This window comes from Pelobates fuscus, chromosome 12 (genome assembly GCF_036172605.1).
Source record: "Pelobates fuscus isolate aPelFus1 chromosome 12, aPelFus1.pri, whole genome shotgun sequence".
Lineage (NCBI taxonomy): Eukaryota > Metazoa > Chordata > Amphibia > Anura > Pelobatidae > Pelobates > Pelobates fuscus.
The window spans coordinates 4,791,570-4,804,077 of record NC_086328.1 but is presented as its reverse complement, the minus strand read 5'-3'; the positions used below and the strand labels follow the sequence as shown (position 1 = coordinate 4,804,077).

The following is a 12,508-nucleotide window of genomic DNA, read 5'->3' as shown; positions in this document are numbered from 1 at the left end:
GGTGTCTATACTGGGCACACACCATCGCACGCCCATCATTTTGTGGTAACAGCCTCAGGTATAATCCGGTGCTGTCCCCCTGGGAATACAGCTTGTTAATATACTTACAGTGTACATGGGACATTGTTACAGCGAAGGGTCAGTAACCGTATATGTGACATTTACAGGAACCTTAGACATGTATATTACAAGACTCTTTGAGCCTTTCCCGTTTTAGAAAGGTTGTCCTTTACTTCAATGCACCTAGGAGCTTGTGATTTAGGGCCTTCAGAATCTCCTCACAGATGAGGTGAAGAATCTACAGACTGGACAGAGCCCTCTCCACCAAGGAATTCATCCAGCCTTGCATATAGCGTACATCATAAAATGTAACAGACACAGCCAAAGAGAGCAGTGCAGGTCATCAGGGCAACCTTGGTCTATTCTGTTATCTAGAAATAGAATGCAAGGGAAGACTATGAGTGAGCAGTGCCGGTAATCAGGGCAACCTCTGGCTCTTCTGTTATCTAGAAATAGAATGCAGGGGAAGACTATGAGAGAGCAGTGCCGGCAATCAGGGCAACCTCTGCCTCTTCTGTTATCTAGAAATAGAATGCAGGGGAAGACTATGAGTGAGCAGTGCCGGTAATCAGGGCAACCTCTGGCTCTTCTGTTATCTAGAAATAGAATGCAGGGGAAGACTATGAGAGAGCAGTGCCGGCAATCAGGGCAACCTCTGCCTCTTCTGTTATCTAGAAATAGAATGCAGGGGAAGACTATGAGAGAGCAGTGCCGGCAATCAGGGCAAACTCTCTGCCTCTTCTGTTATCTAGAAATAGAATGCAAGGGAAGACTATGAGAGAGCAGTGCCGGTAATCAGGGCAACCTCTGCCTCTTCTGTTATCTAGAAATAGAATGCAGGGGAAGACTATGAGAGAGCAGTGCCGGCAATCAGGGCAACCTCTGCCTCTTCTGTTATCTAGAAATAGAATGCAGGGGAAGACTATGAGAGAGCAGTGCCGGCAATCAGGGCAACCTCTGCCTCTTCTGTTATCTAGAAATAGAATGCAGGGGAAGACTATGAGAGAGCAGTGCCGGCAATCAGGGCAAACTCTCTGCCTCTTCTGTTATCTAGAAATAGAATGCAAGGGAAGACTATGAGAGAGCAGTGCCGGTAATCAGGGCAACCTCTGCCTCTTCTGTTATCTAGAAATAGAATGCAGGGGAAGACTATGAGAGAGCAGTGCCGGCAATCAGGGCAACCTCTGCCTCTTCTGTTATCTAGAAATAGAATGCAGGGGAAGACTATGAGAGAGCAGTGCCGGCAATCAGGGCAACCACTGCCTCTTCTGTTATCTAGAAATAGAATGCAGGGGAAGACTATGAGAGAGCAGTGCCGGCAATCAGAGCAACCTCTGCCTCTTCTGTTATCTAGAAATAGAATGCAGGGGAAGACTATGAGTGAGCAGTGCCGGTAATCAGGGCAACCTCTGGCTCTTCTGTTATCTAGAAATAGAATGCAGGGGAAGACTATGAGAGAGCAGTGCCGGCAATCAGAGCAACCTCTGGCTCTTCTGTTATATAGAAATAGAATGCAGGGGAAGACTATGAGTGAGCAGTGCCGGTAATCAGGGCAAACTCTCTGGCTCTTCTGTTATCTAGAAATAGAATGCAGGGGAAGACTATGAGAGAGCAGTGCCGGCAATCAGGGCAACCTCTGCCTCTTCTGTTATCTAGAAATAGAATGCAGGGGAAGACTATGAGAGAGCAGTGCCGGCAATCAGGGCAAACTCTCTGCCTCTTCTGTTATCTAGAAATAGAATGCAAGGGAAGACTATGAGAGAGCAGTGCCGGTAATCAGGGCAACCTCTGCCTCTTCTGTTATCTAGAAATAGAATGCAGGGGAAGACTATGAGAGAGCAGTGCCGGCAATCAGGGCAACCTCTGCCTCTTCTGTTATCTAGAAATAGAATGCAGGGGAAGACTATGAGAGAGCAGTGCCGGCAATCAGGGCAACCACTGCCTCTTCTGTTATCTAGAAATAGAATGCAGGGGAAGACTATGAGAGAGCAGTGCCGGCAATCAGAGCAACCTCTGCCTCTTCTGTTATCTAGAAATAGAATGCAGGGGAAGACTATGAGTGAGCAGTGCCGGTAATCAGGGCAACCTCTGGCTCTTCTGTTATCTAGAAATAGAATGCAGGGGAAGACTATGAGAGAGCAGTGCCGGCAATCAGAGCAACCTCTGGCTCTTCTGTTATATAGAAATAGAATGCAGGGGAAGACTATGAGTGAGCAGTGCCGGTAATCAGGGCAAACTCTCTGGCTCTTCTGTTATCTAGAAATAGAATGCAGGGGAAGACTATGAGAGAGCAGTGCCGGCAATCAGGGCAACCTCTGCCTCTTCTGTTATCTAGAAATAGAATGCAGGGGAAGACTATGAGAGAGCAGTGCCGGCAATCAGGGCAACCACTGCCTCTTCTGTTATCTAGAAATAGAATGCAGGGGAAGACTATGAGAGAGCAGTGCCGGCAATCAGAGCAACCTCTGCCTCTTCTGTTATCTAGAAATAGAATGCAGGGGAAGACTATGAGTGAGCAGTGCCGGTAATCAGGGCAACCTCTGGCTCTTCTGTTATCTAGAAATAGAATGCAGGGGAAGACTATGAGAGAGCAGTGCCGGCAATCAGAGCAACCTCTGGCTCTTCTGTTATATAGAAATAGAATGCAGGGGAAGACTATGAGTGAGCAGTGCGGGTAATCAGGGCAAACTCTCTGGCTCTTCTGTTATCTAGAAATAGAATGCAGGGGAAGACTATGAGAGAGCAGTGCCGGCAATCAGGGCAACCTCTGCCTCTTCTGTTATCTAGAAATAGAATGCAGGGGAAGACTATGAGAGAGCAGTGCCGGCAATCAAGGCAACCACTGCCTCTTCTGTTATCTAGAAATAGAATGCAGGGGAAGACTATGAGAGAGCAATGCCGGCAATCAGAGCAACCTCTGCCTCTTCTGTTATCTAGAAATAGAATGCAGGGGAAGACTATGAGAGAGCAGTGCCGGTAATCAGGGCAAACTCTCTGCCTCTTCTGTTATATAGAAATAGAATGCAGGTGAAGACTATGAGAGAGCAGTGCCGGCAATCAGAGCAACCTCTGCCTCCTCTGTTATCTAGAAATAGAATGCAGGGGAAGACGATGAGAGAGCAGTGCCGGCAATCAGGGCAACCTCTGCCTCTTCTGTTATCTAGAAATAGAATGCAGGGGAAGACTATGAGTGAGCAGTGCCGGCAATCGGGGCAACCTCTGCCTCTTCTGTTATCTAGAAATAGAATGCAGGGGAAGACTATGAGAGAGCAGTGCCGGCAATCAGGGCAACCTCTGGCTCTTCTGTTATCTAGAAATAGAATGCAGGGGAAGACTATGAGAGAGCAGTGCCGGCAATCAGAGCAACCTCTGCCTCTTCTGTTATCTAGAAATAGAATGCAGGGGAAGACTATGAGTGAGCAGTGCCGGCAATCAGGGCAACCTCTGGCTCTTCTGTTATCTAGAAATAGAATGCAGGGGAAGACTATGAGAGAGCAGTGCCGGCAATCAAGGCAACCTCTGCCTCTTCTGTTATATAGAAATAGAATGCAGGTGAAGACTATGAGTGAGCAGTGCCGGCAATCAGAGCAACCTCTGCCTCTTCTGTTATCTAGAAATAGAATGCAGGGGAAGACTATGAGAGAGCAGTGCCGGTAATCAGGGCAACCTCTGGCTCTTCTGTTATCTAGAAATAGAATGCAGGTGAAGACTATGAGAGAGCAGTGCCGGCAATCAGGGCAACCTCTGGCTCTTCTGTTATCTAGAAATAGAATGCAGGGGAAGACTATGAGTGAGCAGTGCCGGTAATCAGGGCAACCTCTGGCTCTTCTGTTATCTAGAAATAGAATGCAGGGGAAGACTATGAGTGAGCAGTGCCGGCAATCAGGGCAACCTCTGGCTCTTCTGTTATCTAGAAATAGAATGCAGGGGAAGACTATGAGAGAGCAGTGCCGGCAATCAAGGCAACCTCTGCCTCTTCTGTTATCTAGAAATAGAATGCAGGGGAAGACTATGAGAGAGCAGTGCCGGCAATCAGAGCAACCTCTGGCTCTTCTGTTATCTAGAAATAGAATGCAGGGGAAGACTATGAGTGAGCAGTGCCGGTAATCAGGGCAAACTCTCTGGCTCTTCTGTTATCTAGAAATAGAATGCAGGGGAAGACTATGAGAGAGCAGTGCCGGCAATCAGGGCAACCTCTGCCTCTTCTGTTATCTAGAAATAGAATGCAGGGGAAGACTATGAGAGAGCAGTGCCGGCAATCAGAGCAACCTCTGCCTCTTCTGTTATCTAGAAATAGAATGCAGGGGAAGACGATGAGTGAGCAGTGCCGGCAATCAAGGCAACCACTGCCTCTTCTGTTATATAGAAATAGAATGCAGGTGAAGACTATGAGAGAGCAGTGCCGGCAATCAGAGCAACCTCTGCCTCTTCTGTTATCTAGAAATAGAATGCAGGGGAAGACTATGAGTGAGCAGTGCCGATAATCAGGGCAAACTCTCTGCCTCTTCTGTTATATAGAAATAGAATGCAGGTGAAGACTATGAGAGAGCAGTGCCGGCAATCAGAGCAACCTCTGCCTCCTCTGTTATCTAGAAATAGAATGCAGGGGAAGACTATGAGAGAGCAGTGCCGGCAATCAAGGCAACCTCTGCCTCTTCTGTTATCTAGAAATAGAATGCAGGGGAAGACGATGAGAGAGCAGTGCCGGCAATCAGAGCAACCTCTGCCTCTTCTGTTATCTAGAAATAGAATGCAGGGGAAGACGATGAGAGAGCAGTGCCGGCAATCAGGGCAAACTCTCTGGCTCTTCTGTTATCTAGAAATAGAATGCAGGGGAAGACTATGAGAGAGCAGTGCCGGCAATCAGGGCAACCTCTGCCTCTTCTGTTATCTAGAAATAGAATGCAGGGGAAGACTATGAGTGAGCAGTACCGGCAATCAGGGCAACCTCTGCCTCTTCTGTTATCTAGAAATAGAATGCAGGGGAAGACTATGAGAGAGCAGTGCCGGCAATCAAGGCAACCTCTGGCTCTTCTGTTATCTAGAAATAGAATGCAGGGGAAGACGATGAGAGAGCAATGCCGGCAATCAGAGCAACCTCTGCCTCTTCTGTTATCTAGAAATAGAATGCAGAGGAAGATGACTGGTTTCTGGATCCTTCTAAAGAACGTCAAGGTATATTTTAGCATGACTCAGATACCTTTTAAACATACACATTTATTGCAGAAGCAGCAAATTATGTAAAATAGATAAAGAATGGGTGGATGTTGATGAACGCAGGTTAGAAGGTCTAGCCGTGTATCCACCAGCCCTTTCATTTCACAGGCTGAATATACTAGTGAGAACATGAAAGCCAGCCGTTTGAGGAGACAAATGCAAATCTGGAAAGAAAGAAAGAAAAGAAAGAGAGCAAACATTTTGAGAGCTTACTGGAAGAACGCAGCCACTAGAAACAATCGTGTGTCGTCTTCGCAGAGTGGACTTCAGCTCTTTAAATAAGATTTTTAGATAAAGTTCTGGGCCAGCTCAGAATGGATCTCTTACATAATAGGTACATGTAGGATCACATTAGGTGTCATCATGCCTCTCAATAGGATACCTTCAGCAGCCTCACTCTGTGTGCCGGAGGGCTTGTAAGAACACACTCATGATCACACGCGCACCCTGCACCCAGATATAGTGGTGAAGACTGAATTCTTATTTTAATCTTGGTGCGAAGCGCTAAGATGACTTTGAAACTGTGCATAGCACTCTATAGCTTTTCGTGGAATCTAACACCACTCATTCTACTAAGAAAACTGCCCAGCTGTGTGTCTAGGTGCACCGTCACCACTGGGTGGAATTTATAAGTGGAATTCCGTGCATTCAGATAATGGCGCCTGCCAACTGCAAAATTCAGCTCTCCAGAAAAAAAAAAAAAAAAAAAAAAAAAAATGAATGAACCCCTCTGAAAGCCTCAGCCCTGTCACCACATTTCCTACAAAATAAAAAGTTGGTAGGCTGAGAACTGGAGAGGTTTACGGTTGTGCAGCAACTTATAGTAGATGGTGGGATGTTGGGAAGGACTTGGATTGGCTTTTTCAGTAAACTACCAGAAGATGCTCAGATATCTGTTCTGTATGTACTGGGGAACAAGGATTTATTCTTCCTCAATAGGTCAGGTTTATGAAACGATCCCATTCTCTGTTCCCCCCCATTAGTATGGAGATTTTGCTTTATTATTTGAACCTGCATTTAGGGGACACACAAACATCACCGAGCCTGCATTGAGAAGAAACACAAAGATCACCAGCCTGCATCAAGAAGAAACGCAAAAATCACCGAGCCTGCATCGAGAAGAAACGCAAAGATCACCGAGCCTGCATCGTAAAGAAACGCAAAGATTACCGAGCCTGCATTGTAAAGAAACACAAAGATTACCGAGCATGCATCGTAAAGAAACGCAAAGATTACCGAGCCTGCATCGTAAAGAAACGCGAAGATTACCGAGCCTGCATCGTAAATAAACACAAAGATCACCAGCCTGCATCAAGAAGAAACGCAAAAATCACCGAGCCTGCATCGAGAAGAAACGCAAAGATCACCGAGCCTGCATCGTAAAGAAACGCAAAGATTACCGAGCCTGCATTGTAAAGAAACACAAAGATTACCGAGCATGCATCGTAAAGAAACGCAAAGATTACCGAGCCTGCATCATAAAGAAACGCGAAGATTACCGAGCATGCATCGTAAAGAAACGCAAAGATTACCGAGCCTGCATCATAAATAAACGCAAAGATCACCGAGCCTGCATCGTAAATAAACGCAAAGATCACCGAGCCTGCATCGTAAATAAATGCAAAGATTACCGAGCCTGCATCGTAAAGAAATGCAAAGATTACCGAGCCTGCATCGTAAATAAATGCAAAGATTACCGAGCCTGCATCGTAAAGAAATGCAAAGATTACCGAGCCTGCATCGTAAATAAATGCAAAGATTACCAAGCCTGCATCGTAAAGAAACGCAAAGATCACCGAGCCTGCATCGTAAATAAACGCAAAGATTACCGAGCCTGCATCGTAAAGAAACGCAAAGATTACCGAGCCTGCATCGTAAAGAAACGCAAAGATCACCGAGCCTGCATCGTAAATAAACGCAAAGATTACCGAGCCTGCATCGTAAAGAAACGCAAAGATCACCGAGCCTGCATCGTAAATAAACGCAAAGATTACCGAGCCTGCATCGTAAAGAAACACAAAGATCACCGAGCCTGCATCGTAAATAAACGCAAAGATTACCGAGCTTGCATCGTAAATAAACGCAAAGATTACCGAGCTTGCATCGTAAATAAACGCAAAGATTACCGAGCCTGCATCGTAAAGAAACGCAAAGATCACCGAGCCTGCATCGTAAAGAAACGCAAAGATCACCGAGCCTGCATCGTAAAGAAACGCAAAGATCACCGAGCCTGCATCGTAAATAAACGCAAAGATCACCGAGCCTGCATCGTAAAACGCAAAGATCACCGAGCCTGCATCGTAAATAAACAAGCCTGCATCGTAAAGAAACGCAAAGATCACCAATGTGTGTTATGTTCTGAGTAGATGTTGGGCACCTATCACCTATGCACTAAGGGTGTCTATTTAATATAGACATGCAGTGTTTTCACTGATTTAATTATTCTCTCACTCTTTTCATTCTGTCTCTGCTAACTATCTAGCTGGCTTACTAGGGAGCGAGGCTTTTAATCTTACTGTCCTACAAACTTTCTAATTAACCTTTGTTAGGACTGTATACTACTCCTTAGATATTGTGTCTATTGGTCTCGGACACCCCCACCAATAAGGTATTTACGTTAATCTAGATTGGGGTCAGGACAAATCCTGGGCTAAAACAAGCAGTCTAATAAAGCTAGCATTAGTTTAAGCAATTTACTGGATGACCCTATACTCCCATTATGAGTTGGTGGAGAAGCCATATATGACTAGCCATTTTCTTACTTTGTTTCTGGTTTTGAGACACGTGTGTATATATGCACATTTAGTGCTGGTTCAGCTAAACTTAACAGTTATTTAAACAAGATACTTACCTACTATCCAGCTTCCACTCACCCACTTTGTTGTGGTTTGAGTGACTTCATTGGTTTTGTTTCCTTATGTATATATATATATATATATATTATAGGGTTAAGCCCTGCAGACACAGCTGGAGTGCCTTTACTGGTGTTCCCTTAGGTATCTGATCATTTGTTTGGTTTATCTTATTTTTACTAACGTCTATATTTTCATATTATTTGATATTTTGTTGTCATGTTTTGTGTCTTTGTGTAATATGAAGTACTCTAATTTTTGAAGCACAACACACTACTACAAACATGTAAGCTTGGCATTAACCTTTCTTTGATACAGCTAAGACATAGAGTATTGCATTCTGAATAATAAAACCTAATGAATGAGTAAGGAATAGCCCGGTCTCCTACCTTCACTTGATGCGGACAGTCACTGGAGCAGAATCCACTGAGCACTGTGAACAGAAGGGAGATGGGGTGAATACAGGCAGACAGTAAGATATTTCAGAACATTGGATTTCAGAGATATGAAAGCAGTTACTACGGAGCAGGACACAGTCATCTGAACCTAGGAAGACAAATTGATTGCATTTTCGCTAATAATGTGCTCTAATGTGACCTTCTACATCCTAATCACTTCTTAGTTCAGGTTAATGAAGCGGAGTCATGGTAACACACATTAACAAAATGCCAAAGATCTAAAAAGTATACATTATCTATAATGACTGTTCTCTGCGGCCCATTAAAAGTGGGATAAAGCTGCACCCAGAATTGTTAACACTTTAGTGGCCAGCAAGCCAATTACTACCTTAGTTTGCAGGTCCGATTGCACTCTAATGGTTTAGAGAACTCTGGATAGTCTGACAATTATTGTAGGTGGCAGGATGGAAATGGCTCATTAACAGCCCTTGCCTCGCTCTCCATGTGGAGGACTGGGCATGGAAACTTTGTAATGTAAGAAAACGTCACATGCCTGCTTCAGGTATTTCACCATTTATTTATTCTATACCTGCTTATTAGCCATATCGCGTTAACCCACAAAAGCACGACACCTTGTGGATTTCATACTCTGAATATGATCCGTGGGACAAGGTGGGAAATGACATCATATAATAAGAGCGTAGAGACGGGTATTGTAACGTCTCATTAAGCCACAGTCAGCTCAGTGTCCCTCATCCCTCCGTAATGACATGACCCCGGCCCAACCTCCCCTGGGGGGCTTCATGGACCCACACTATTTAAGAGAATTACTTTACTTCCAGGAATTACTTCTTCAAGAGTAATGCTAGCACGTTCAAATGGAAGTAATAAAATGATAGGTTGCATTTCTTTCTTTACACAAACAGAAGGCCCAAGTGACTTCTTAAATAATGTCACACAGAGCAAGTCATTCATTTTACTACTGAATTGATTATAATTCATCTTCCATGCTTGAGCAGACTTGTAAAGGTTTTACGCAGTCGTGGAGAGAGAGGAAGAATGTGTGAGAGGGGGCTACATCCTCCAGTTTTGGCCCGTGATGGTTACAGTCGCTATTTGTACATACGGGGAATCAATGAAACATTACTGAACGGCTTTAAAGAATATTGCAATGAATGATGGCATTTTCACATGGGCATAAATTGGTGAATTAAAACCCCTTTCACACTTACCGATCACTTTAACAAAATAGGCATCCGCCTCGAAGTTATTTATTAAGACATGCACAGCATTATTTCCTTCAGAAAGTCCTTTTCCCAGGACGAGGATATCCAGAATTCCCTGCAAACCAGAAAAGACCACTTTATAATTTACAACAGTAAATAGAAAGCAAAATAGAGGTTCTGTCTCATACATACAGAGCTGTGATTGGCTCAAGGAAGTGAACACTGGCTATTCTACCAATAGCAGGTCAGAGCACGCAGCCGACAGTCTGACATCATGACGTGAACCTGACATTAGAAGAGGACGTGCTGGGGGAGAGGCTTGTTACTCTGCTTCAGTTCCATAATGAACACTGAAAGGGTTAATTGTAAAACTGAAGGTTTGCTTTATTTACATTACAGCATACATTGCTGCCATTCACCAAACAGAAAATATGACCAGTCTCCCCAAAATGTCACGGTCCCCCCCTTTATGATATTTTTCAATGAATTCAGAAGATAATTTAGGGGTAACCTCTTTTCCTCCATACGTTACAGCAGCCCTGGAGTGTTATCCAGGAAAGGGGCAGGGGGTGCTGGAGATACAGAATATGTATTCGATTCACTGTAAAATCTTGGTGAAGTTCTGGAAGTGGCTGCCATTGGGTGCTGCCAATGTATTCTCTATGGCTGCTTAAAACACCTCTATATGGATACAATAAATATCTCAATGCTATCCACTAATTAGTGATAAACCAGTTCTAAAGGTGACATAGGACATAACTGCCAGAGAGGGAGAGGAGCAGTGCAGTTAACCTAGCGTTTGATATGAATGGATCTCTACATTAAAGATGTCCGTGACATGTGAGAGCGCACATGTGTGAGAACGCATGATTATATTAAAAGGAATTGATAAAACACTGCAAAAACGGTAAAAACAAAAATCTCACACATTTGTAGCTTAATTCCTGAAGGTTTAAACTGCCAGCATTATCTCCAGCATCAAAGTAATGAATTTGTACAGACTGGCGTGGTAAATAATTTAAACTCAGATTTTATTAAAAGTTACATGGTTGAGATGAGTGTCTGTACAAGCGCTAATAAATTTATGATATCAATTATTCAGAAAACCGAGCATTACAAATTCCTCTTTCCTTAACTCTCCCCGTGCCAGGTGGGGCTGGGTAATGTAGGAATTCTGGAAATCGGAGTGAAATGTGACACTAAACTCATGTAATAGTATCGTGTCATATGAAAACTATTAATCTATTAAACCCCGTAGGTCGTGTGTGGTGGGCTCTCATTGGACAATGACAGAGGATAGTGACAGCAGGCTGCCTGGATGGGGAAAACTGAGGGTAGGAAATAAGCGAAGGCAGAGCTTTTCAACCAGCGTGCCACAGGCCACCTTAATATGTGACCTCAGGGCTGCACTGAGGTGAAAACAGCCCTTAACACTGGATTGATTTAATTTGTGTAAATTCAAATTGTGATTCTAACCTGTGAGTTTACTAAAACTAGTAAGTCAGTTTAGCTAGAAGCATGCACTATGGTATATAAATTATAATCCACTGAGGAAGGTGTGTGGTGGCTGAACAGTATGGCTGGAGGAACATACGGAAAGCTCTCAAGAAACAGAAGGATAGCTAACTAATATAATTGGTGGCTGAGACATATGGGAGCGATGGATACATACGGGTAGGACTGGGAGTGATAGCCACATATGGGTGGGACTGGGAGACGTGGGAGCAATGGGTATATACGGGTGGGACTGGGAGACGTGGGGGCGATGGGTACATACGGGTGGGACTGGGAGACGTGGGGGCGATGGGTACATATGAGTGGGACTGGGAGATGTGGGAGCTATGGGTACATATGAGTGGGACTGGGAGATGTGGGAGCGATGGGTACATATGAGTGGGACTGGGAGATGTGGGAGCGATGGGTACATACGGGTGGGACTGGGAGTTGTGGGAGCGATGGGTACATATGAGTGGGACTGGGAGATGTGGGAGCGATGGGTACATATGAGTGGGACTGGGAGATGTGGGAGTGATGGGTACATGCCTGTGGGACTGGGAGACGTGGGAGTGATGGGTACATGCCTGTGGGACAGAGAGATGTGGGAGTGATGGTACATACAGGTGAGACTAGGAGACGTGGGAGTTATGGGTATATACGAGTGGGACAGGGAGACGTGGGAGCGATGGGCACATACAGGTGAGACAGAGACGTGGGAGTGATGGGTACATACGAGTGGGACAGGGAGATGTGGGAGCGATGGGTACATATGAGTGGGACTGGGAGATGTGGGAGCTATGGGTACATATGAGTGGGACTGGGAGATGTGGGAGCGATGGGTACATACCTGTGGGACAGAGAGATGTGGGAGTGATGGTACATACAGGTGAGACTAGGAGACGTGGGAGTTATGGGTATATACGAGTGGGACAGGGAGACGTGGGAGCGATGGGCACATACAGGTGAGACAGAGACGTGGGAGTGATGGGTACATACGAGTGGGACAGGGAGATGTGGGAGCGATGGGTACATACGGGTGAGACAGAGACGTGGGAGCGATGGGTTCATACGGGTGAGACAGGGAGTCGTGGGAGTGATGGGTACATATGGGTGGAACTGGTAGATGTGGGAGCGATGGGTACATACCTGTGGGACAGAGAGACGTGGGAGTGATGGGTACATACGGGTGAGACAGACGTGGGAGCGACGTGTCCATACGGGTGGGACTGGGAGAGGTGGGAGCGACGTGTCCATACGG

At 45.2% G+C, this 12,508-nt stretch overlaps 1 protein-coding gene across 1 annotated transcript in view; it reads right to left on the bottom strand.

Moving 5' to 3' along the window:
• Positions 1–12,508, bottom strand: part of ITFG1 (integrin alpha FG-GAP repeat containing 1) — a 142,021-nt gene that overhangs the window by 29,124 nt on the left and 100,389 nt on the right. Inside the window, exons 12-13 of the mRNA XM_063438789.1 lie at positions 9,760–9,868; positions 8,519–8,562 (exon numbers count right to left, since the gene is read on the bottom strand). Of these exons, the coding sequence (XP_063294859.1) occupies positions 8,519–8,562; positions 9,760–9,868 (153 nt within the window). The remainder of the gene's footprint in view (positions 1–8,518; positions 8,563–9,759; positions 9,869–12,508) is intronic.